The sequence below is a fragment of the Pseudopipra pipra genome, chromosome 2, assembly GCF_036250125.1.
Source record: "Pseudopipra pipra isolate bDixPip1 chromosome 2, bDixPip1.hap1, whole genome shotgun sequence".
Classification (NCBI taxonomy): domain Eukaryota; kingdom Metazoa; phylum Chordata; class Aves; order Passeriformes; family Pipridae; genus Pseudopipra; species Pseudopipra pipra.
The window spans coordinates 109,865,696-109,892,005 of record NC_087550.1 but is presented as its reverse complement, the minus strand read 5'-3'; the positions used below and the strand labels follow the sequence as shown (position 1 = coordinate 109,892,005).

The 26,310-nt window shown below is 40.7% G+C and overlaps 1 protein-coding gene across 1 annotated transcript; it reads left to right on the top strand.

Annotated features, from left to right (window-relative positions):
• Nucleotides 1-392: 392 nt before the first annotated feature.
• TMEM47 (transmembrane protein 47) lies at nucleotides 393-24,349 on the top strand. Its single transcript, XM_064646843.1, has 3 exons — nucleotides 393-921; nucleotides 14,221-14,361; nucleotides 20,559-24,349. Exons 1-3 carry the CDS (start codon nucleotides 696-698, stop codon nucleotides 20,735-20,737), a joined length of 546 nt encoding a protein of 181 aa, XP_064502913.1. The 5' UTR covers nucleotides 393-695; the 3' UTR covers nucleotides 20,738-24,349.
• The last annotated feature ends 1,961 nt before the right edge of the window (nucleotides 24,350-26,310 follow it).

Below are 26,310 nucleotides of genomic sequence, written 5' to 3'. Positions count from 1 at the left end.
CGAATAATGAAACGCTGAATTTTTTTTTAAAGCCTCCGCTAATAACTTGTGATTTAAAGGTCACTTCAGAAGAAGAATCAAGGTCAGGCACCGCTAATCCTGCATCCGAGGCAGCCTTTCCTTTCCCATAGTCTCTCGCCGCGGCGGCAAGAGGGGGCGGCGGGGCCGGGGCTGCCGAGCCCGGGACACCCCGAGGTCCCAGCGGGGACGGGGGAGGCCGCTCGGGGGCGGCGGGACTCCAGGCAAACCGAGCCGGGCGCTTCCCTGCGGCGGGGGAAAGTTCCCCAAAGTTGGCCCCGGCGGGGCGGAGCGGAGCCCGCAGCGCCCCCGCCCCGCTCCCGGCGCGGCCGCTCCCGCCCCTTCCCCGGCGGAGCCCGGGCCGGGCCGCCCCGGCAGGGGCGGGCAGAGGGAGGAGCGCGTCGGGCCGGGCCGGGGCGGGCGACGCTGGAGGGACTGGGGGGAGCTGCTGCACCTGATACACCGGGGCGGGAGCGCAGGGAGGGAGGGAGCGGCGCTGCCCTGCCCGCCGCCTGCGAGAGCCTCTCCCCGCCGTTAGTCAGCGCTGGTCTCGCTGCCTCTCCCTCCGCCCGCCCCTTCTGCGCGGAGCTGGGCTCTCGCTCCTGTTCCCCTCGGGGCCGGCGGCAGCGCGTCCACCACCTCCTCCTCCTCCTCCTCCTCGTTTCCCCTGGGCCCCCATGGCTTCGGCCGGCAGCGGCATGGAGGAGGTGCGCGTCTCGGTGCTAACCCCGCTGAAGCTGGTGGGGCTGGTGTGCATCTTTCTGGCGCTGTGCCTGGACCTGGGAGCGGTGCTGAGCCCCGCCTGGGTGACCGCGGACCACCAGTACTACCTGTCCCTCTGGGAGTCCTGCCGCAAGCCCGGCAACTTGGACAGCTGGCTCTGCGAGTCGACGCTGCACAGCGGTGAGATACGGCTGCCCTGGACCCCCCCGGGTACCCCCGGCCCCGCTCCGCTCCCCTCCGCCTTCAGCGCCCCGGCCGCCTGCTGTCCTCTCTCTGCGGCCCCTGCCCGGCCCTCCTTCGGTCCTTGCTGCCTCTCCCCCCTTCTCGGCCGCCTCCCGCTCCCCGGGCACTGAGAATTATTCCCCCTCCCGCTGCCCTGGCTGCCCCACCAGCATCTCCCAAGATGCCTCTCCTTCACCCTTGCCTCCTTCTGGACTGTATCGCAGCCCCTTCCCAGGGTCAGCCACCCCTATCCCCGGACGGGAGCAGTGCCCGAGGACCTGCCCCGCCACCCCCGCTGCCCATGCTGGTTCCCCGCCTCGCCCGCTGCCGCCCTTGCTCCCCGCGCCGGGAAAAGTCACCGGCACCTTTGTCCTCCCGCCCTCCGCACCCCTCCCCTTCCCTTCCCGAGCCTTTTCGTCCGTCCTCATCCTCTTCCTCCTTCTCCCTGCCTGCCTGGTCCCGGCGCTTGCCCTCCCCAGGCTGCGCGACTCCGAGCCCGCATCTCGCCGGCCGCGGGCTGGGGCGGAGGCGGCGGCGGTCCCTGCGAGCGGCGTGTGCTGGAGGGGAGCGCCGCGCTCGGCTCGTCCCTCTGCACGCGAGATGGCCCAGAGGGCAGGAGAGATGCGGGGCTGGCTTCTGTGAGCGAAAGGGATGAATGGTTCCGTATCTGACTCGATGTTGTCACAAAAGATCCCGAGTTTGGACTAGTTTTGATTATTTTTCCGTGTGGCGGCTTTCCTATACAGTGAGAAGCTGTTTGGGATCGAGTATCTTGTAATTCCCCTCCGCACCCATCTCTTGAAGTCACTGGTCTTGGAAAGTTGGGGCTTCCTAAACCAAAACTGGTTGTTTGTCCAGAGTGGAGATGCCTGGGCTCTGACTCTCTCCATCAACCCGGGTTTGCTTGTGTGTGTCTTTCTCTAGCAGGTACTGATCTTCCCATCGTCTTTCATGCTCCTTTGCCTTCATGCCACACTCCCCGTTGTGATTTCTTGATGCTCATTCGCTCTTCACCTTTCTAGTTCTTTGTTATTTTTTTTCATGTCATTTCACTATTGCTTGGAGTACTTCAAAAACAGGTTGTGAATGTTAAAACAAGCTGCCTGTTGAATATTTTTCAGTAAATTCTTTTGTAGTATGGTAATTGTTTTGGTTTTCATGGGCGGTTTTATTTACTTTATGCCTGATAGCAACTTCTGGAGCCCCAGTAGAAACACTGACAAATGCAGCCAGCCTTCCCCCACATCGTTTTCATCCCCTTCCCTGTCCTCCACACACACACACTTCCCTCGCTAAATCATCCATTTGGATGGCTGTGCTCTCTGGTTGGGTAAATCGTGCAGGGACAAGATGTTTATCTTGGGAAGGAAGACAAGGGACTGACTATATTCTAGATGTGCTCTGTTTTCCTCTCTCTTCTGACGTCTGTGTATAGGTCCTGGGAAATAACTGATTTCTGCTTGAGTAGGAATTGCACAGGTTCCTTTACTGCTGGGCTTATTTTTATTTTTCTGTCGTGTGCAGTAATATTTACGGGTTTGAATGTTGTTTGGGATTTTGTTTTAAATCACATAACACCAAAATGTATTGTAAAGAAACGCCGGTTTCAATCAGTTACCAGGGCATCTACAAAAAGTTTGGAGTGCTTTCTTTTTCTCCCCTGGTATAAATGGAAATTTATGTAGGAATGTCAGCTTCTACGTGTCTCCTTAGCAACGTGAATCCTTTGCCCCTTCTCCCTGTCTCCTGAAATAGTATCCCCTTGATTGCAGAAAGACTTTTCAAATGGCTTGAATGAGAACCTGCTTCAAATCCCTCCCCCCCACCCCCCCCGCCGACTCCGCACACACTTTATTGGGCTCCCCCCTCGATCCATCTCTCCCTGTCACGCATGCGTATGTAGACACACATACACACAAAAGTGGGACGTTAAGAAAAGCAGGACAGCTCATGGAACAGCATAAAAGGACAGTAATCTCTCGTGTTCCTCTACTGGTCACCTGTCTGTTTGTGGGAAGGTGGAAGATGAATGGGTGAGGACGGATAGGAATGAAACATAGTTTTGTTGGATGCTATGTGTTGAAAATCTGTCCTTTCCTGGTGCTTTCTACTGTCATGTGCCCAGATTCTTGCCTGTCCAGTTTTATTCAAGCTCCTTGAATGAGCTTTACCCATTTTTCTCAGATACTTTCCAGTCTAGTGGAGGCAGGTTTCACAAGCTACTGGTGAAGAAGTGAATGATTGTTTTACTTGAGGTGACTGGAACAAGCCCTTCACTTTCCTCATGTTTGGCACACAATGCTGCATTCTGAGCAGACCTGAAATATGAGAAACTGCACCGTTCTCTTTGCCTTCTGCTGGTGTGTTGCAATGCCATTAAAGTCAGCAGGAGGACTCCCAGTAAGTTCACCAAGTTGGATTGGGCTTACATTTGAAACCATTCTGTGTGCTTGCCTTCATATTTTAAGTGCACCTTCCTCTTACATTGAGAATCTAGCAAGCAGTGTATTTTGGAGATGGTGGAGAGCTCCCACAGGGAAAAGCTCTTTTAGTTTGATACCGGTGCAGGCAGCTTTGCAGCTAGCTAGCTGTGAAAAGCAGTAATACACACAGGAAAAAAGGCATCTTCACCCATGGTTTTAAGAGATTTACTTCATCATCCCTTGAAGGAGAGCACCTCAAGTGGCATCATCAAGGGCAAGCTCCTGCTAGAAGCTGTTAAAGCATATTTGAGGTTTAATTAAAACCTTTTGTTGTAATTAGATGTAGGACCCCTGTCTGCTGTCAAAAGGGCAACTTGGTAATGGAGAGCAGAAGGAAATGTACAGAGCACAATTGCATTGGCTGTTATAGCCAGAAATAATCCCTCATTTTTCCGTGAGCATTGCTAGTGTTTGGAGTATGTATTCTCACATTCGTTCTTTCACTGTTCCAATGGCTTTTTTTATAACTTGCAAGCAATTTTTTTTTTTTTTTGTAAGTGCAGGAGCTAGAAAGGTATTCTTGCATAACCCTTGTCTTCTTCTTCCCTAGATGAAATTCTAAAATTCCCGCTATCAGCAGCTTCAGGAGCTGAAAAAACTAGCAAAGTTGCCAATGTGGAAAGCTTTGTGATAAAATCTTGAGATCCAGAAATGCAGCTGTAAAGTTTCACCAGCTGTCTGGGCATAAAACTATTTTCTATGATCAAAGCTTAACTTGGCTAATGCACAAGTTGTCTTTAGGTCAGCTCTATTTTAAACTCATGTGTCTTTAAACAATTTTTTTTTTTTTAGATCTTATTTGAAATGCATTATATCTAATTCATGATGGTTCATTTACAGATTTATCAAGAGTTATGTTAGGAATATTTGTCTTTCACAGCATTAAAATTGAATGCATCCCATTTACAACTGCTTGGTGTGTCTCTACCTGTACAGGTACTTGTCTTCTTCCTGCAGAATTAATAACAGTAAATTTGAATTTCTGCAATAGACTACAGCCATTATAGCTCTTTAAATCAAAAATAGACATATATGATGTGGAAGAAATAAATGGCTCCATAGAATCTGATCTGCAGGTAAAGATTGTGTATTTTGACTTCAGTACATTTATATGCTATTCATAGAAAACAGTGGCTCCTTTGCAGCATTTCAGTTTACTGTGAAAACAGCATATATAAAAATACATTTGAATGGTTTTGTACTGATTAACTATATTCATTCTGGTGAATGTGGGGGTAAATGGCTTTGTTACTTTACAACCTGTGTATTTCCTTATGCAACATTCAGTTTTCTTTAAGAATATTGTGCTCTTTTAGAACTGTCCATGAGCGTTTGAAAGACAAAACATTCTCGAGCAACAGGGTCTCTGGATGTGTTTAAACTTTGTGATGAACAAACCATGAAGGTAAGCTTAGCTTACAGCACAGTGCAGTAAACAACTTGAGTCTAGTTTTATGCTTGTAATTTTGTTCTAATTTGTTCTTAAAATAAAAATAGCATCAGAGGCTGTTCATTCGGTAGCACTTCAAGGGGCTTAACCTTAATTATACATTAGATGCAGATATCTGAATTGACATGCCTGAATAGTCTTGGATGGTATCTCCTTGTTTGGAATTTAAGGAGTTGTTCCAAGGGGAAATTGCTAGCTCAAAAGCAGCTTCCTCATTAGAAGATCTGGATCATTGCTCAGATTTGATGTTGACATGTATTTGTAAAAAGCTCAGCAAGGCTGGTAGTTTGCTGTAAAATAACATAAGAAGAACTAATGTAATTTTACTAACCTGAAAAAAATGGCTCATACAATGTAAAGAGGAATGAATAAAACATTCCCTCTGGTTTTGAAAACTGTAGTCTGTAATTTTGTGTATTACTCTAATAATCATCCCCAACACTGTATCTGAAGGTGGATGTAAAATCAAAAGCCATGCTACTTCAAACTTAGGTTCTAAGACTCTGATTAAGCTGACCTAAGTTTGAAGTTGAGTGTAACTTGGAGATTGGCCCTGCTTTCCATGGAGAGCTTGACTAGATGACTTCCAGAGGTCCTTCCCAACCTAAATTATTCTGTGATTCTATGATGGCTGATACTCTGTTTATACCTGATTTCTACTTGGCTTCTTCAACTTGTGCAGAATGCCTTAAATTGGTTGACTACCCCTCACAGTAGCCCTTGATAGAATATTTTAAGGTCTGCTCCCTCTTTTACAAATGGTCCAGTTTTTTTAGCCTTAGACTTCCCAAGGCAATGCTCTGTGGGTGCAGCAGATCTGTCACTCCTCTTCTGCAGTCTGGACCTTTTAGTATGATGGAGGCTTCCACTTCAGCCACCCTTCTCCAACCAGCTGAGATGTGGTTAGAACACATCTATGTGTAATACATGAAGTTCGTATGAGTTTATCTGATCAGGTCAAGAGCACCAAACACCTTATCAGTGATAATACTCTTAAAAGAAAAAAAAAAAAAAAAGACTTGTAGCTGTAATGGGTTATTGTTACTGCTGTTGTTCATTGCAGTTGTAAAATCAATAGTGATCCCACTGTGTCAAGATTTATTAAATAAGATGTTCCTTCTGTTAGGAATAATACAAGTAGTTTTAATATTTGATGAGATTTTTCTATTTAGAATTGCATAGAGTGATCTTGCCTCTCTTACTAATTTGTGGCCCAAGCTGACCACATAAGATTCAAGGTAACAAGCAGGAGGAGGGGGTAAAGTCCATCCAGATGTATTTCTTTGTGTTTCACTTATTCCAGTTCTGTAATATGAAGGCCATCATTTTGATGGGAAGTACTCCTGAAACTCTTTTAAATGCTAATTGTTTTTCTTAAGGAACAATGGAATGAGTTTTGAAAATTGCAGAGGATTGCCAGTTTGCTTGTAGAACACTGGTAACTGTGGAAAATAATTACATTCCTGTTCAATTGCAAAGCATGCTACTTCAGATTGCTAAAAAGTAGTAGCATATACAGAAGAGGTCAAAAAAGCTGGGCTTTTCATGAGAAGCTTGTATAACACATCTCCCACACTCCTTTCCTAATGACATAATTCTAAGATTTCCAGGTTTATGTGAAGTCCTTGGAGTTGTGGGTGTGTGCAGTTGTTTGGGGTTTTTTTTGTTATTTTTATTGAATGAATGAATAGCCAATAATTAAAATGGCATAGTAGCAAGCTAATCTCAGAAGAATGCCATATATCCAGTGGAGGAAATGCCTAAGTACATGCTGTACTATTCTGTGAATGAATTATAGCTTACATGATTTTCTGTAATGCTGTGCTTGTCTTGAAGACCTTTGTTGGCAAAAGTGATATATAATGCATATTGCCTTTTAAATGATAAAATAAAGCTCTATATAATGGCACCACTTAATTCTTTACTTGAAGTTGTGCTGCGTTTTAAGGATTTGACTCCCATGATTTTGGAAATAAAGGCAGGCCACAGCTCAGAGCAGATGTACAATACACCCCACCCCTCTGCAAACTGTATATATTTTGTATAAATAAGGAATGCAAGCTTTGCTCTTCAAGAGAGATATGTGTCTGTGGGCAGATGAGCAAGCACCTGCTATGTTTCAAAGTGCTCATACACCTGTAATCCCCCAGGCACTGGACCATTTTGTTGTCTTGCAAAATCTGTTGCTTTTACACAGCAGTAAAGTTGCTTACCATATCTATTGCTTTTGTTGTACAGTCCAATCTCCTGTAGAGAGGGGAGATAAAACTTGGGGCGGTGCTGAAGCACACAGAAAGTTTTGAGTCCTGCAGCCTCAGAGCCACGTGTCTGATGAACATGGCAGCTGGTATGGGGACATCAGACAGGTTAACGCAGTCTGTATTTTATGCAAAGCTGCTGTAGGGACTACCCTGAGAAACGAACCATTTCTGCTTTGTGTGCTGCTCACTTCTCTGGGAAGCAGACTGTCCCCTGCACTCTCAGTGCCATCTTTGGGTGAATGGCACGGGGGACTCTGCTTTTCATTGCAAAGTGACTGAGCGGAGTCTGCATAGTGGCTGCCTAATTATTCCTCCAGACTATCAAGCATGCCCTTTCCAGGCTGAGGAGGGTAGTTGGCAGAGTACCTACTGCCTGGAGCATCCTGCTAGTAGCCTGTTATCTAGCCTGGAAAAGAGGCAGCCTCTTCCCCTCTCATCACAGTTATCTTGTTGTGGAGAAGAGGAAATCCGTAGGAGGAGTCCAAGCGAGAGGGATGCAGCTCTGTGGATGGCTGCTAAGGACTTTTTCCCTCAAAGGTGAGAGAGCCCTGAGTCTGGGCTGCCTTACAGTAATGGTCAGTATTGTACCTCAGTGGAAAGGTGCATGAACAGCAACAGAATGTGGGAAGGGACCAGTTAAGTAAGAAGCACTCAGAAGCAAGACTCAAATTTGGGTTCCCTCACATCTGTTTGCTCATGGACCTTATAAATCTCATGCTCGTCTTTTTCAGGCTTAGGTCTAGCAGACAGAAGAAGAGAGTTACAATCTACCCTAGCAGTTAAAAAATCCCTCTGGGAAATGGGAGCAGAGGTTTGAGTCCGAGCTGGAGCTGGGAAGCAAAGACCTTGCAGCTTCTGAGAAGCTCTCTAGCCTCTGGTACATGGCAGCCAAGGAGGTGTTTGCCTTTCCTCTTTCATTAGTTGGTTGTCATCATTACCATTAGCATTCTGCATCTCTGTAAGACACAGGCATATCTGGGTCTGCCCCAGTTGGGTGGTTTTTGGATGTCTCTGTGCTTGTTCTCTTTTTCCTTGACTGATTCTAAGTGACTCTCCACTTGGCATCAGGAACACTAAATCATCCTACAAGCATCTTGTACAGTAAATGGAAAATGACTGATGCCTTATGTGGAGCCTCTGAATTATCCTTAGAAGGCACTTAGGGATTTTGGCACCCAGAATAAAATGCTTAAATTTCTCTTCGAGTGTTGTCAATGTCCTTCTGATTTAGAGCTATGGGAAAGTCTTCCCGCTAAGCCCACGGGTGTTGTGTGAGACTTGGGTTATTGAGGACTTTGTCCCATGTGTTATGTGTGGATGAAGACTGATTTCTTAGGGAATAGCACAAGTAAATTTCCTGTCGAAACAGCAGAAAATGACATGTCTTCAAAAAGCTTATTTTTAACATATTTGTGACCTCACATAGCTATTTTATGTGTTCAAATTTATGGCTTTTAGAAGAAAGCCTCGGTGTGAAGTGTGTGAGTTCTTTCTTAAGGAAATGATGCATTCAGCCACAGCTGGCTATTTTCCATAGCTCTGGTAATGCTTTTGAGTGTCTGAGTGTCCACATGCACAAGTAATTTTCATTCTTTAGAAAAAACCTTAATCTATAAAATAAAAAGACGAGGTAAAAGGCAGAGTATGTCCGTGTAGCAGCCAGCAGTAGTAAGCATAGTACACTAATCAACAACAAGCAGAAAATACTTGTGATTTTTGTACAAAACTCCACTGTAGTAAGCTGTAGCTAGAGCAACTTATGGAGGATTTGTATGGATCTTGTCAGAAAGTGCTTCTCTCTGCAGTGTGCAGAAGTGTATGCTACAGAGTCTCAAAAGACTCTGCTTGCAGTGCTGGCTATACAAGAGCAGAGGAATACAGACCAAGTAACTTACGGACACTAGGCTTCCCAGCTTTAGCCAATATCTCTTTCATCCACAGCTGAATTCATCTGAGAATCTCCTTAAAAGCCATAATTATGGCTCAGGTGAGGCTCCAAAGGACTGACTTCTCTGTGGAGTAATTTGATGTGAGAATTTATGGCCACTGAAAGTTCTTATTTTACCTCAGCATTTCCACCAAATTCACTGGAGCTTCCCCTTCCACTGAAGTTTGTGCATCTGATTGTGCTGAAGAAAGAGAAAATCTTACTGGTTGTGCAGTGCACTTTTAGAAACTGGATTCTACCTTTATGCTTTTATGTAATCACTGCACTTTTTAAGCTTCTGTTGGCTATTTGATGGCTAAGTTTGAATATGAAGCAATTAGGAATATCTCTAGCCATCTTCTTTATCTAAGTTGATTGTTATGATATTGAGTGGGTTATATTTAATTTCTTATGTGTGGGTGCCTCAACTTTCTCTGCTTGACACATTCTTTCAAATTCATTATTCTTTATATTAAATGCTATATTACAATTTCTAAGCGTGTTTATTGGCTGAGGGCAGGTACGTGAAAAGTAGAAGCTTTACAATGAATCAGAAAAACTTCTGTGAATGTTGCATTTTGTTCCATACCAAGGTTTTGCTTGATGCTAGAAGAAGGTCAGTCATTGCCTTCATCATGTAACAGTTGAATGTATTTTCTTACTTTAGCCTTTATGAGAAGGAGACTTGGTGGAGAGCCACCGTATGAAAGAAAGGAATATTTGATTGTTTCGTAAGAAGTTAATTCAGCTCACATGCACTGTCTGAAAGAGCCCTATACACAAATGTTTCACATGTTCCACAGTATATTTCTATGCCCACCACTTCTTTTAGTGTAGAATACCGTGCAGATAAAGTATTTAATTTTGGGGTACATTGCTGCAAACAGAACATCTGTGACAATGCTTGCTTTTTGCATTGCTCTTTCTCATGTTAAAGAAGGACCTAGTTATTAAAATAAAAATTTCAGAGCTTTGATGAGTTTTCTTCTCCTTTTATGGCTTTTTTCTGATTTTATCCTAGTACTGAAGTATTATTTTGTCCAAGAAATGGAGCAAATAGAGCTACTCTTAATTAAAAATTACTGTACAGCTTAAAGCCTTAGGTCATTTCTTTTGAGAGAAAGAAGGGAGGAGAATCACATATTTCAGTGTGCAGTTGACACTGGGCTTCTGTATCACTGAGAAACAGGCTGAGTTTCCAAAGAGCAAGGAGACCAAGCTGTCCTTACAAAAAGGCCCTGACTGATGTATGAGCAATTAGCCCCCAAAAGCATGATGATATTGTTTCAGTTTTTGGAGTTTTTTGTTTCTAACTGAAGATGGTAATTTTAATGAACACCATACATGTTTTGGAAATATGTGTTAAGTACCTAGGTTCATATTTATATATATATATATATTTCCAAATATTGAAACCCACATCCCTAAACTAATAGGCAGATTGTTATAATTACAAATATGCAAACAGTGTCATCACTGTCAGAACTGCAGTATATATTTCTCATGGTTGTGATGCTTCTTAGGGATTTGCAGACCTAAAAATAGTATATATTAAGTGAGGCTTTTATTAAGAAATCTCTGGAGTTACTTAACAACTGTCAAAAATGTTTTAATTCTGGTTGTTCAGATGGGATAAGGTGGTATTATCAGTGTAATTCTTAAAATATTGCTAAAAAGATAGAACACTGAAAAAATCTGAAGTTATGCATTCTGTAGACTTTTCAGTCTGAACCAATAAAGCAACTTATTTGAGGCATGACTATGAGATTTTTTAAAAGTTTATTAACATTTGTGTGACTGAAATCTTACTAGTTCCTAATATTTTTCTGAGGTAGATGTGTAATGTAGAAAATCAGCAATGTACAGTGAAAAATACTGATGTGCACTCTTAAAGCGTAACCATGTTATGTTTTGAATACAGAAAACTAATAATTATCATCTCTCAGGTCCTATTTTGCTCATATTTATGCATGTTTCTATTGCTGTGAGAACATGCAGTTTCACTGAGCTGCTGGGGCTCCTGAACTGAGTATAGTGACTTATTTGCAAGACTGGTGCATGCCTAGAAGTGGTAGAAGCATATTTTGGATATTCTTAAAGTAGGCTTATGATGTTTATGTTCTGTGTACCAGTAACACTATGTAACAGAGCAGTCTGCTGATCCCATTTTAATGCTGTGTGTTATAAATCACTCTTGGGTAGTCTGAGGAACAGTAATGATTTTTATTGTAGAAAACTGTGTTTGCTGTATGTGGTTATATTGTTGTAGCTATCTGACTTATAGGGTGTTCTGCCTTCAGAGGTAGTGATTCAATTTTCTTTGGATGTTTCTTTTATTTTGTGTAAAGTCCAATGGCCTGGATTTTTCATCAAAAAAAATTAATTGCTGTCAAGTAGAAGACCCAGGCAGAAGAGTTTACTTCCTTAATCCAACATAGGCTTTATTTTGTCACCAGATCAAATGGCTTTCAGAGCTGGAAGTTAAGATATTTCCAAGGTGACAAAGAATTTTAAACATGTAGTTACCATGGCAGGCAGTACAGGAAAGTTTAGTCCTGTATTCTTTGTGCACTAGTGTCTGACCTTCACAATGTTCTTCATCCAAAGTCCCACTCACCTGCAGCTCAAGGCAAAGGCTGGTAGTGTTGTATGCTCCTCTGAAGGGAGGCTGGAGCTAAAATAAATAGGCAAGTTCAGGCACAACAGAACACAGCATTCACTACCTGATCCTCGGCTGGGAGTGTGAAACAGTAAAAGCCTCAGTTTTGTGCTACTGTCAGCATCACTGAGTAGGTTGCCTTACTCAAGAAATTAATTTTGTTTATCCAAGTAATTTCTTTTTTAGTTAGCAGTGTAGGTGTCTTCCAACACTCATTTGTCCTTCTACCTCCCACATCAGTACTATAGTAAGGTAGTTTGTTTATTTTTTAACCTTTATAAAATCCATATATGTCTATCTGTCCTAGAAGTCAAACTATATTTTAGCCTCATGTTTATATTATCTTTACCTAGGTTATTTTCAGTTGTTTGGTGATCTAGCCAATGTGGTTTTGGAAAGTAATAGGATACTCAACGTTTTTTCCATTTAGCTGCTACTCCAGTGTTGCACACCTTCCCTTTGCATTAGACTTTGGCATCTGATTAATGCAAAGATAACATTTAGTATTTTATTATTTGTAGTGGCTGTCAAAAATCTCGGTTTCTGAATTCTCCCATCTGGCACTTTGATTTATTTAAACAATTTTGTATGGCTTTTAACTTTGGTGCAATATGGATTTATGTGTCTAGTCTTCGTATCTGTGTAATTTTCTAGTGCAAGGATTTCTTTCATATTGTTCCAAAGTGGTCAATTCTGTTTATTTATTTCTGTATTTTATATCTGTAATGCACTCTGATATTGGAAGAATCCTTTCTAAATCATCAGTACACTAACCATTTGGTGTTTCTGAACGATCATGTCAGCATTAAAAACAACTCTCCATAACATTTCTATCCAGTACTAAAATCATATTTTCATCCCAATAATAATAGTATAGCAGTGGGACACATAACAAAGACATTAGAGATTGCATGCTGACAGTAGGAGAATGAGAGATTGTTCCCAGCCTTGGGTTTTAGTCCAGTAAGAAAAGAAGGAGTAAAATAGCTTGGAAGGTTGAGTACTTAAAAATTAAAGTATTAGTAAACAACATGCCTGGATTTCTGAAAAGAATGAAAATAAATGTGTGTACTTGCACAAACACACATTTAAAGTCACTTTCTTTCTAGCTCTTCTATTTACTTTCTTCTTTCAATCTCTTTCATCCTTTTTCATATGATATATGAAGGCTTTTTGGTGACAACTGCCAGCATTCCATTCCCAAACTCCACAACTTCACTGTCAGTATCTTCAGCAGATTAGACTCATCTTGAAACTCAATGCATTGCTTTTTAAAACAGTGCTTTTTACTCTTTTCCAAAAGAGAATGTGCATTTTTGTTGTTGTTATTTTAGTAACCTTAAGATCTCTAAATTTATTTTGGAAATAATTAATCTTATTTTCTTTGAACTATATAATGCATTTGGACATTTTATCCTGAGTATCACATGGGTGCTAGTATTTTCAAAATAATGAGATGCATAGGATCCATAGGTCCTTCTCCCACAAGCTGATTTTATGTCATCTTCCCTGAATTGGTAAATAGTAGTGATAAGCTTGATGCCTGTTATTGGATAGAGGCAAGGTCTTAGATATTCTCCTGCAAAAAAGAGACTGCACAAAGCCTATGCCTTTCTAAAATCCCACAGAAGCTCTTAAGTTATATCTTGAATGTTGTATAGACCCATCATGGTCATCAGTTTACAAATGGATTTTGGTTTATGTGATTTAAGACTGCAAGAATGTTATTTATAACTGCATCCATTATGTGTGAGAATAACCAAAAAATGCACTGGGCCAAATGCAGAAGTTGCTTTTGGGGGAAGAATTGACACTTGAGGATAACTGACATTTTAAAATGGGCTTGAGATTTGACTGGGTCTGCAACTAATGATTGTTACTGCCTTTATAAAGGCTTGACTTCCAGCTCTTTTTTAGTGTTGAATATTTTTTTAAAAATTCCTTCGAGCATCTTCTTCCTTTACCTCACTTTTATTATTCATATTAAGTGGCCTTGGTGCTTTCCAAATGACAGGTGTGTATGGTGAGGCTCCATGCATTTCTTAGTATGTCATCCTAATCAGCTCGAGCAGAGGTTTGACTGTTTGACTTTCACTCTCTTTTGTGACAAAGTTACAACAGACTGAAGGTCAGCTAACACACACTAGCTAATCCTTATCCAGCCTTGCTTTCTCATTCTAAATTGGATAAAAACCAGGGGACCAAATTATTCAGTTTTACTCAAGACAAAATCCCAGTGAGGCCAACTAAGCCTTGAGTGAGTGTGGGAGGTTGTGGCACTTTGCTTCTGAGTTACATCTGTTTTATAAAGGTGATTCACTAATGAGGGGAAAAGAAATTCAAGGCACAGCTGTTTATTTACCTGAGCCTTGATGCAGCCTCTGTGTTCCTCATATTTTGCTGTTTCTGTCAGGTCTGTGGGCTTGTTTTGCTGAAATTAATTTTTTTTTCCTTTCTCTTTTTTTTTTTCCCCCTAGACTGGCAGATAGCTACTCTGGCTTTGCTGTTGGGTGGTGCTGCCATTATTCTCATAGCTTTCCTGGTTGGGTTGATCTCGATCTGCGTGGGATCTCGGAGGCGGTTCTACAGACCAGTTGCAGTCATGCTCTTTGCTGCAGGTGAGCACTGGCACCACTGAAATGGTTTCATGAGAGCAGCTTCTCTTTTGTGAAGAAAACATGCCTTGTTCTGCATACTGATTCAGAGATGTTTGGCTTACTTCTGTGTTAACTCCGGTGAGATTTTGCAGGATATAGGTTCTCCAGAGCATAAATCACTTTTGCAGTTGCACTATTATTAGTTCATAAACAATTATTTATTTGCATTGTATTTATTGTATTGTGAATTTCATGCAGCGGGGGAAACTACAGAGGATAAATCTCAAAATACCCTTTTTAATCTGTGATTTTGTTCTGTTTGGTGTCCCCGTTTTTATTCTTCATGCAAAGCCACTTTTATCTTAATGTTTTTCCTTTTACAATTTTAAAATAGGCATATTAATGCCCAAAGATGAACCCTGGAAACTCTAAATAGGATTATCTTGCAAGGTGTTTATATATGCCCCTGTGCCATAAGGAATTAATTTCATAGTGTCATCTTGCTTACTTAGTGATTAATTTAACAAGCTGTCACAGTGTAGTCCCTGCTTGGTTTAAAAAACATGAAAATGGAACAGTTTATATAAACTATCGCAAAATCTTAAGGGAGACCTGTGAATCTGAATTTTCTGTAAGACTGGTCCAGCGAGGTACAATTACAATATCAAATCATCTCCTTTTGTACATTTTGGTGTTCTGGGGCTTCATCAGCAAGGATGTCTCAGATTCTCCTGAGATTCACCAAGCATGGTCTGCCTTCATCCTGTCACTCATATCTGCATTGGAGCCAGCAGCTTAAGCCCCTTCTGATAGCCCATAATGAAGAGGATGACAGAACCTAGTCTTGGGGATGTATTAAAAAAAGCCACTTACAAGGATATGAAAGGATAAGAGCACAGAAATGCAGGATGTTTGGGATGAAGCAGAGCTCCGGGGAAGGCTCCTGCTGCCCCCTGGTGTTAACCTTACCTTGATGGAGCCGCTGAATCCTTCAAGATGCACTTTTATGTGCTGAAGAGATATTTGTAGATTACATTTCCTTTTCGGAAATGAAAGCAACCTGGGATTAGATTCCCTCGATGGAAGTGGTCTGGTTCTGTTCTATGTGTCACATTGGTTTCGTTGAATGAGTAAAGTACTGGTACCATTGTTTTAAAATTTAGTGTTAATTCTGAGATTTTAAAGCATGCTGGGCAGTTAACCTTGAAGAAAATGGGATTATTCAGTTTCTGTAGTGGGTTCGTATTTGGCTTTTGACTTTATTTCTCATAACATTGTGTAGTAACTTGGTAATTGTTCAACCATACACTGCCTGTCTTCCAACTTGCTCATTTAGTATGTAGTTAAGTTTGTACTAAGAAAAAAAAAAACAACTTTCCCTAAGAAAAGATTTCCCCAAATTCTACTGTTTGTCTTAAAGTTTAATCTGTTCTCCTCTGCATAAAATTAGTTCTAGTCTTTACTACAAAAGGTAGGTGGTAGGGGGGGTTTAGTGCTTTGTTGCATCTAAGAGGAAAATGTATTGGTCGTTTAGCCCAAATATTCTATATGACTCTGGTTAGGAGTCTACCAGCTGCCTCTGGAAAAATGACATAGTATGAATTGCCCAGAGACATTGAATGATCTGTGTGGGTGTCAGGTAGAAAATGTCTCTGAGTGGAAGAAAGGACAAAATGGAAAAGTGTGCTTTAGAGTCCAAACAGTTGGCTCCAGGATTATTTTTTTCCTTCATGGTTTGATTTTTTTTTTCCCCCTCAGTTTCAGATTTCAGTTAGCAACTCTGTAGGTGAGGGAGAAGATTGACTGACTAGAACTGGAAGAGATGAGAAAGCAAATGGACAAAAAACCCCCTCAACCTAGACACTTCGGAATAAGCCAGCAAGTAATGAAGAGTTGTGAATGTATTTTCACAGAACTGTCAGTATGTATTTTAATGGTGAGAGGAACAGGAATACCTCAGGTAATGGAAAAATGTGGCGTGCACAGAGAGACAGTTGCAGGACGTTCTGGAGCCGCCTTGGCTCAGACAGCTCTTTGGTCTGGTAGAAGTCACTAGCTTATGTACTTGCTGGGATATCTTAGTGCTCATGAACCAGACTGGCTCTGAAAACTGCATCCTCAAAGCACCATTTCACAAACATGTCAGTATAGGAGTTTCATGACGCACTTACCGGATAACTAAGCGCTAACCGAGTCTTAATTTTGGGTCAGAAAGAGAAAGTCTACCTGTTGGAAGTCCATAACAGGAAAAAAAAGTTTGCCTTCTGGTGCTTAACAAATGTAGCAATGTTTGGGAGAATAACCTGTTGAGGTTAGTAAGCTTTTAACACATTTCATAAGATGGTTTTATATGCAAGCTAGGGAAACAGTGGCTAAGGGAAAGTATTACAGGTGACAGAGTAATAAAAAATGGTGGCAGATAATATTTGGAGAATATTTAGAGGATATAGTTTTTAATTCTGACAGAGAGTCAGAGCACAGTCCAGCTGGATTGAATCCTGAGTTCTGTGGTATTACCTATTGTCATAATGATGTGGAAGATAGAATAAAAGTTTATTTTTTCAAATTTTACAGTGAAGCTAGAAAAAGTTGCAGATACATTTGAAGACAGAATTTGATTTTGAGAAGTTGATCAAATGGTCTGAAAGAGTAGGACTGACTTAAGTAGGATATAGTACAAGTTGCTAGAGGGCAGCAAAAAGAGTCATAGTATCAAAGAAATACTATTGTGAAAAATACTCTGTAGGTCATGTAGTCCAATCTCCTTGTTGAGGCAGAACGGTCACTGACAGCGACAGAATTGTCTGGACCAGTTTTGAAAAAATTCAAGCATGAAGATTCCACAGCCTTTCCAAGCATGTTCTCCTTGACCCATACTACCCTCCTTATGATTTTTTTTTTTTTTGGCTGATGTCCATCCAGAATCTCTGAAACTGAGATTTGTGTCCATTTTCATTATTGCCAGGTTGCCTGATACTAAAAAAGACGGATTTTTTTCTGTCACTGCTGCAGCTACATTTTCTGGTAATCTTTGAAAGTGCAACACCTATTAGTTATTAAAGAAGTGCTTTACTCATGTGAAATTATCAGGAGGAATGGGAGGAATGGTGTAGAGAACAGAAGTGCAGAACTTACTAGCCAGAACCACTACTTTCATAATTACAGATCAATTAGAAAGCCGCACCATAAGAGTGTGTGTGTGTGGGGATTGATATCAAAAGTGTTGTAGTCAAACATTTGAACAAGGAAAAAAAAGATGACTGAAATTATATTTTCCTAGTTTTAAAGCATTTGTTTAGACTTCTGCATGTTTAGTGCAGTGAGAACATATAACTGCTTATATTTCATGTAAATGGAATAAAACTAATATTCCTGTTCCCATACTGCAAGCATCATTGTGCTAGTCATAAAAATGGGTCTACATTTGAAGTGAGCAATCCAGTTTGAGATGATTAGCCTTTCTCGAATATCATTCGAGTAGCAGATTTTTTAAGATTTCCTTTGCAACCCGTTGTTTCTACGGAAAAAGACTAGTGCTTCTGAAGAGAGTTTGTACATGCTTCCCTAAAGCAGGCCAACATAGCATGGAGTTCCTTTAAATTCGTTAGAAGCAGGTCAGTAGTTGCAGGCGTTGGTTTCAACATCTTTTTGGGTCATACTGGTCATTTCTCATAACTTCGCTGCCTGTTGTTTCTCGCTTACACAGCTCCCTTCCTGCTCTACAGGGAAAAACAATGACAGAAGGCAAAATTAGTGCAAAGTGATGACAGTGCTCTGTACTGTGGCTGTTCCCACCAGCCAATTGCTGCCAGCACTTCCTTTGAGTTTTGCAGTCGTGTAGCTGGACCAGTAGTAGCAAAAGCAGGAAGTATAAAAATGTCAAAACCCCCTTTTGTGAGTGTTGCTGCTTTAGCATGTTCCTCTTCCAAGAGAATCACTTTTTTGTTGTGTTTTGACAAGTCCAATCTGTAGATTGAAGTTAAGCATACTTCATATGTTACACTGGGGAAGGTGGAGAGTTGCCTTGGTTTGCACTTGACACAGACACAGACGGAGCAGTTTCTGTATTGACTCAGCAGAGATGCTGCATCCCAGTTCAGGAAGTCACTAAAAAAAGTTGTTTGTTTCCATACATCTTTGGAAATCCTTATTGACTTTGAATGGTCTTAAAGATGTGTTGAAAGCTGAGCATATGTTGAGGTGCTTTTGGGTATAGTGATGCTGTCATTATACAGAATTGGAATGCATAATCTTTTCATACGAGTAGGTGCTTTCTCTAGTATATCCTGCCAAAGTTTCTCCAGTGTGGAGCAGTATTTTGTTAGCTGACAGACAAAAAAATTATATTAAAATGGAATAACATAAAGTAACACTTCAATAACTGTAGAATTAAAAAAAAATCCTGTGGATTTTGGTATCCCCATCAGAAAATCCACTAAGCAAACATTATTCAGGTTGTTGGTCTCGAGTAAGAGTCCAAAGATTAGTCTGTAGGCTAAGGTGGGGAGAGCTGGAATTTCCAATGAGTTTTTTATGAAGTGTTATAGAGGGTCTAATGAACATGGGAAATCATCTCCCCATACGAGTCCTGTCCATAGGACAGGTGAGCTTCAGTCTCCAGGGCTAATGAAAGGGGCCAGTTTGACAACACTGAAGATGCATGTGGGAGTGAGAAGGCAAATGAGAGATTTTAAGTGTGCAAGGTGTTCAAGCAGTGGGAGAATATAATTACTGCTTTTTTATTTTCCTGTAATTTCTCAGTGTAATTTCAGAACAGCTTCTGTGGTCCAAAGTAGTCTTCCTCCCTTTTATCCACTGGCATTTTATATTGGCACTGGCTTTGTAACACTTCTCAAATTGCATCTGTTCCTCTTACAACACCTAAGAAACTGTAAAAAATAATCCAGGAAATGTTAAAGAAAGTAGTCATTATGGCATTATATTGCATACCACTGAACTTTGTCATCCGAACCTGCATCAGGCCTGCAAGTACTTTAAGCACATGCTTAGTCGTGTGTGTGTTCCCGACCTGGCTGTAGACAGGGCCTGGGGTGTTTTGCAGGGATGGTTATGTGCTGAAGTCTTTAAAATTGCTACTGTTAAATGATGGAAGGGAGCACTGTGATGGGACATATCATGTATTTGAGGGGTAAAAGGGATGATTCCTGTGATGTTTGATCTTTTGTGGGTGGCAGAACAAGAGGCCTGAAGAATCACTATATCATACAGCTTGTTCTTGTCTTCAGAACAAGTGTGGCTTTCACCTGCTCACCTTGTAAACTGTTGTCCCAGTATTCTGTTAACAGTGAGTCTGAATTTAAAAGAGAATGGATGCCCATGAAAATGAGATAATCTTATGAAAATGAAGGTTCTTCGTCTTTGTATTTTTCAAGTTACTGTATGTGGGGTTTTTTAACGTAGCACAATAATTAACAGCTTTGCTGAATTCCCCTGCAAACATGTGGATCGGGCTGCAGCAGATCTGACCTCTGAGACAGTGCTGTAGGAAATAATGATTTTGAAGGTTTTTTTATTGCCTTGGATTTTATCTATTTTATTAGCTTTTTTTCATCACAAAACATTTCTGACCCACCCCCTAAATCTGTAATATAAGGCAGCGTTTTGCCAGTTTGAAGTTTAGTGACTGATCAAACTTTATAGATTCCTTGGTATTCTGCATGACAACATCCTTAATTCTGATTATACTATACAGTAATGCATATGAAATATGTAATTCAGTGAATGTCTACTGAGCATAAATATGTATCACCTACTACAGTGAATTATTTCTAGGCTAAGGAAATTATTTGATTCTCAGCTATATTTCTTAATATTGGTTTATTCTTGTGTCTCGTTTTGACTTATTTATAATGGCAACAGAACAAGTTTTGCTATTATGGAAAGAATAATGACTGCAAACTAAAACAGAGAGACAGAAAGGAATACAGAAAATATTCCTTTTGCTGTTTATTTTGTGGACATTTGAAGGATTGTCATTATACCATAGCAGTAACATTTGTTCATCAGCGAGGGAATATGGAAGAGCTGCTGTGTTGCCTGTGAGCGAAAGGAAGGTAATTCAAAAAGAACAGTACTTCCAAGCTAAAAACTCACCAGGAGCATTTTATATGTTAATTTCAGATATGTGATGTTTTCCTTGTTTTAGGGAAAAAAAATTAAGGCTTCTTTTGACATTTGTATTATTTTTTCTCTTCCAGTTGTTCTCCAGGTCTGCAGCTTAGTCCTTTACCCGATCAAGTTCATCGAAACGGTCAGCTTGAAAATATACCATGAGTTCAACTGGGGCTATGGCCTGGCATGGGGTGCAACTATATTTTCATTTGGGGGTGCCATTCTTTATTGCCTGAACCCTAAGAACTATGAAGACTATTACTAGAATCATTTAATGAGAAGAAAAATAAAAAAAAAAAAGGATTATCCCATCTTTTCTAGCTCACAGTTTTTTTAGAACACTCGTGGAGCACCAAACAGTCTGCTCTGTTGATAAAATAGCCTTTGCCTTTTGGGTGTGAACACTGTAACCAGCTTTTACAACCATTTAAAAGAACTGCAAACACTAGGATTACTGATCTTACACAGGCAGATGCTGCGAGCTGCTGATACGTAAGCTTCATTTTTCCTGACAACAAGCAAAAGGATCTACGTGACACAGCGATCATTGTGAGAAAACTAGTTGGAATGAGAATGCAATGCCAGCATCTGCCATTGCCTTCAGGGGAGCAGCTGGTATAGGCTCCATTTAGAAGTTTCCCTGTATCATAGAGGATTCAGAGGTCTGATAAGCAGGCAGTGGCATCTTGTACAATAGGCTGTGTTGGTCCCTTGTTACTTGCTCAAAAACACTCTTAAGAAATTAGTTTGCAAGTGACTGTGTTGAGGGAAGTGAATGTAACTGGTTAATGACTTGTCTAATATCTGCATTCAACAGTCTTCTGGGAGAAAAAAAAAAAAAGGAAAACCCAAACAAGCCACCAACCCGCACAGGATTTCATGAATTCAACATCACCGTGCCAGCTGTAGCAGATTGTTGAAGGAAGTCCAAACCAGACTTCTGACTGTGTAGTTGGAAATTATCTCAGCTCTTGAGTATTTTGCTGGAGGGGTGGAGGTAAGGGGGAGTGGGAAAAGACCTGGTCTGTCCCTCAGGCATCTGAAAGTTATGAATGAATTGCAGTTGTCCTAAGCAACCATTTAACTTCCAAACATTATCATGAAAAGAATGCATATGGAACAAGTTCAGTTATATTTTTGAAAGGTATTTGTTAGTATAAATGAATATATATAATGCAGATATTTATGCAGAGGGAGAGAGACAATTTGTCTTAAAATTATAATATGAGCTGTGATGCAGTGATTAAAATACTAACGTTGTACACATTCTGGAAAGTCTTGGATTGGTACCCCCAATTTTGGTTGGTGTTACAAAATAAACATAAAATGGTTTGTCTTCTGTATATGCCCTTGTACAGACTCTGTGTTATGGGAAATGCTTAAAAGTTCACATCAAGTTAAGGTAGAACTGGACAAAAAAACTACTTGCTATTCCATGTGTAATTTAATACTTACTAAAAATTCTTTTCTAAGCCTGTTGAAAATTAAAAAACTGCCATTTTTTAAAAGTCTAGTTAGGTTCTGAATGTCTCTGATCATCAAGAATACAGCTGAGAATCCATCATGTCCATATGAAAACATTAGCACTTCAGGAGGTAATCTCTTGTTTTTAAAAACTGAATTTATAATGGACTGTTTGATGATTATGTACATCCGATTATTCCTTGCTTAGTATGTTTCCCACTTAAAACATCCAGAGACTGTACTCATGAAATGAAATAGAAGATAAAGTTGGGAGAACTTTCACATATATTTAATCTGCATCACTTTTATTTTTGTTTACAATTTGCTTATTTGGATATTTTCAATTAATTATGAGCATATTTTTATACAATTGTAATCTTCAGAAATAACTATTTTTTTTAATGGAGAAAATTAAAATATATTCTATGTGGACCTCTGCACAAGCAGATATGCTGGGGCTGCACATCCACCTCTGCACAAATGGTTTTGCTGGTTCCATGGAAAAGACTCCTGGATTCCTGGATGTTAAGATCGCATCGGTAGTGTTCATGCTGTGCCACCATTTACAGGGCACTGAGGTTCTGCAGTGACTGTGGGACCACAGGGCTGCCTTTAGGAGGTTGTTGTGTGAGTATTGCTGACGTATGAAGAAGGTTTATAAAACTCTGGGGCTCTCTGGAGTTTGGTCTTTTACTACCGTGGCAGCATATTCCATATCGGCAGTCTTTGCAGGACCAGTGGTGATTAATTAGATTAGATGGAGCAAAATGATAGCTTGACATGGAAGGGATTGTGTGGCAATGCCTGGAGAACAAAAAGGAGAGGAAAAATTATGTCCAGTTGTTTCACAGGCACCAGAGAGCGTTTGTAACTCTGCTTTTTTTCCTGAGACTGACTTAAGGCAGATATTCAGTATATAGTTAACTCTGTATCTTTCTGAACAGCTGTGTAGTTCTGCTTTTATTTAGCAGCATGGAGAACATTGTAGTTTGGCATGGGAATTAGGTTAGCGTAGAGAAGCCCACTGTGAGAAGACGTCTGTACCTTTCTAAGAGGATGGTGTTTTGGTGCTGACAATGAGTGGCACTTGGTCTGTGCTGACAAGAAGGTACAATGCTGAACCCATATCTTATCCACTAATTTATCAAATTATTTTTCTGTATGTAGAGTTTGAGTGAAAGCAACTGTCAGGCCTAAGGCAAATGCAAATGAACGGCATGTGCTCTGCAAGTCACCGGCTGTTAATGTGAAAGGTGTTCAGGCAAAACAATTTACAAACATGAATGCCTAAAGACAAAGCTCTTTATTCTTATTTGAGTCAGAAGTTTGATTTTCAGTTTCAACATGTGCTTTTCCTCTTGAAGATGATGCAATCTATCAGGACACACCTCTCAGACTCCTCAAGCCCTTTGTGTTTGGGCATCTAGTAAGTGGACATAGGTACCTACCTTTAGCTTAGGTTGCTACTGCAGTGGCTTTATTTCCCCTTTACCATTGCAAATTTCAGCAAGCATTCTGTTTCTCAGCACTGAACTAAAAGCAAATACAACTTTATGCTGATTTTTTTTTTTTTAGCCACAAAAATGATGCATATCTGTGTCTTGAGTGTACGTATGACAAATTAATAATTTTGTATGTTGTGCTTGTGTCATGTCACCATTATTTCAGTTGTTGGACTTTATCTCACTGGCAAAATGATTCTCTCCCACAACAAATCCATTTTTTTTCTTCCACATATATATGAATAAATATATATATAGCAAACTTGCAAGCAGGGCTAGTTATTTGTATTTTTTAAGCTTAAAGTATACCGTCCGGTGCTGACAAATACCTGGCACCTCTTCTGGATTTCTTGCACAACTTCGTTTAGCTTTTGTAAATTTTAAAAACAAATATAGAGAGACCTATGTGTTTGAAATATAAATGATATATATGGATTAGCATGTAACTGTATATTATTAAACATGCAATGAACTGACTGGCAAGTGAAGTCTAATCTTATGGCTAGCAATGTAATTTATTCAGACTGTATTTTTGTACAGCGCAGTGCACACTAACCTATTGCCTCTGTGTCCTCTATAATGCCTAAAACTGTGCCTAGAAATGTCATTTATGTCTTTCAAGGAAAAAGAAAATTACTAAATGCGTCATGTTGTTGATAGTATTGGTTTTTCTGATGTTGTTCTTTATTTATTTTTGAGAAGTGTATGGTATGTTTATTAAATGAATCCATCACAATATGGTTCGTTTTAAATGGTCATTGTTAGCAGGGAAAGATGGATGTTTTTTATCTGAACTTTTAAGTTTGCAGTTTTATTACCATTTCTGCATTTCACGATTTTTGTAGCTTACATAAAGTTTTATGTGAAAAAGTAACTGAAATAAAAAAAAAAAAATTGTTACACTAACAAAATGTGCCTGTTTTGCTCTGAGTAGAAGATATATGCAGCTGAAACGGTGTGGTTTCCTGTTGGGCAGGCTGAGAAGGAACAGTCTTCTTAGGCTAATGAATATGCCTGGTATTCAGTTTTTCCATGCTAAAGGAGTCTTATCAAAATACACAGCGGGGAGAGAGGGAGAGATGGAGGGGTTTTATTGGCAAGATCCTGCATCTCACCTGGCCATACAGCAGTAGCACAGGGCAGGTTTCTGGGTGTCACAGAGCCCATACTGCCTTTATAAAAATGTAAGTATTGTAATATCAGAAACCCATAATGTTTGTAATGTAAAAACCAAGACTATGTGTTGAAATGGGCCTCTATACTGAGCACCTTGTTCCAGTGGGGGAATGTATTAATTTTATACAGGTTTCTTTTTCACATTTCCAATAATTAATACTTTTTTTCTATTTTGATTCTGAAACCTGGGTTACTTTTCATCCGGAAAAAAAAAAAAAAAAAAACCAAAACAGAAAAATAGGTGCTATTTTTGAATCAGAAATGTGGTGTCTCAAAAATGGAAAAGCATGTTTAAAATACTAAAGACATGATACTGTGTTTTTTCTACTGTTGGGTAATGCACTGTCATCCCCTGCATGGCTGGATACCTCTGAAGTAGGTGGGCAGCAGCCTGAGGCTGCCAGCAGAAAGCAATAGGAGAAGGGGAGGCAAAATCCTTGGCTTCAGTGGACTATTGCAGTGAGCAAGTGCTGAGCAAATGCAGGCACAAGGGTGGGGTACACAGAGTGGAAATCAAGTGATGGAAAAGGAATTCAGAGCAGGAAGCAAGCATGATGGGCGTGGACAAGGATGGGAGGTGTCTGAAACTTTGTTTTCTTTTGAAATGTAAGTGAACTGAGGGAGGATGTTCATAGGGAACTATGAATCCACAGTCACTGGGAGTGAGGGAGCAAGCTGGAGGTGACGGAAGGCTTATTTCTTGACATCTGCATCAAATTCTTGTAGTTGTGGCTTTAGAGTGTACAGTGCCCAAGGGTTTGACCTTGCCTTAATGCCTGGCTTTATCTGTGTTCCTACATGTTGGCACAAGGGGGGCCCACTGGCTTCAGGGGAAGAAATGAAGCATAGGGTGAAGGTGCCTTGCTCAAACCTTGTCTATCCAAACATACTGAATGATAGGAATGCTGGCTGGACAAGCCCTGGCAAACCCTCAGGGCACCAAAGATGCCTTAGCAATCTTGGCAGTCTTGAGTGGCATCTTACAATGTGTTTGGCATCCACCACAAAAGGAGGTCTGCACTCTGCTGCTGAACCAGATGAAGTGTTTCTGGATGCATGGCATGTTGTAAACAAGAGGAAAATGTGTGAAAGATGGTGTACAAGCCCAAGTTTGCTCCTGCTGAAATGCAGTTTGAACAGGAGCAAGCCGCAGAGCACTGGATGGAAGCAAATGGTTTGAGGTCTGCAAGCGATGATGAAAACTCCAGCGTACAAACTTGGGCAAATATAGCCAAAGTAAGACTTTTTGGGACTTTACAAAGTCTTGTTAAGTTGATATTTTGGGGTTTTTGTCTGTGGAGAGGAGTTGCTTGTTTCTGTACCTTTCTGTTGTTTTAGTGACTTCTTGGCACTCTCTTCATTGGAAGCAGTGGGCTTTTCTATCAGACAGTAGGTTTGTAGAGGACTTTAAATCTTCTAGGCATCCAGAGAGCTGAGTGTTTGTCTGGAATTTGATGCAACAAGCACTGCAACCTACAGAAAGGCTGAGTTTTGTGATTTTTTTTCTTTTGTTCAGTTAATACTTACACCAAGTTAATTAAATTGTGAGAAGAAACACTGGATGCAGACAACTAGGAGAACAACAGTAGTTCAGTGTCTCATTAAGAGCATGGTTTGTACATAATTCCCCCACAATAAACCAATGGGTTCTGCAATCCAGTAGGCCATTGCCCGCTCTTAGAGCGACTGGTTTGAT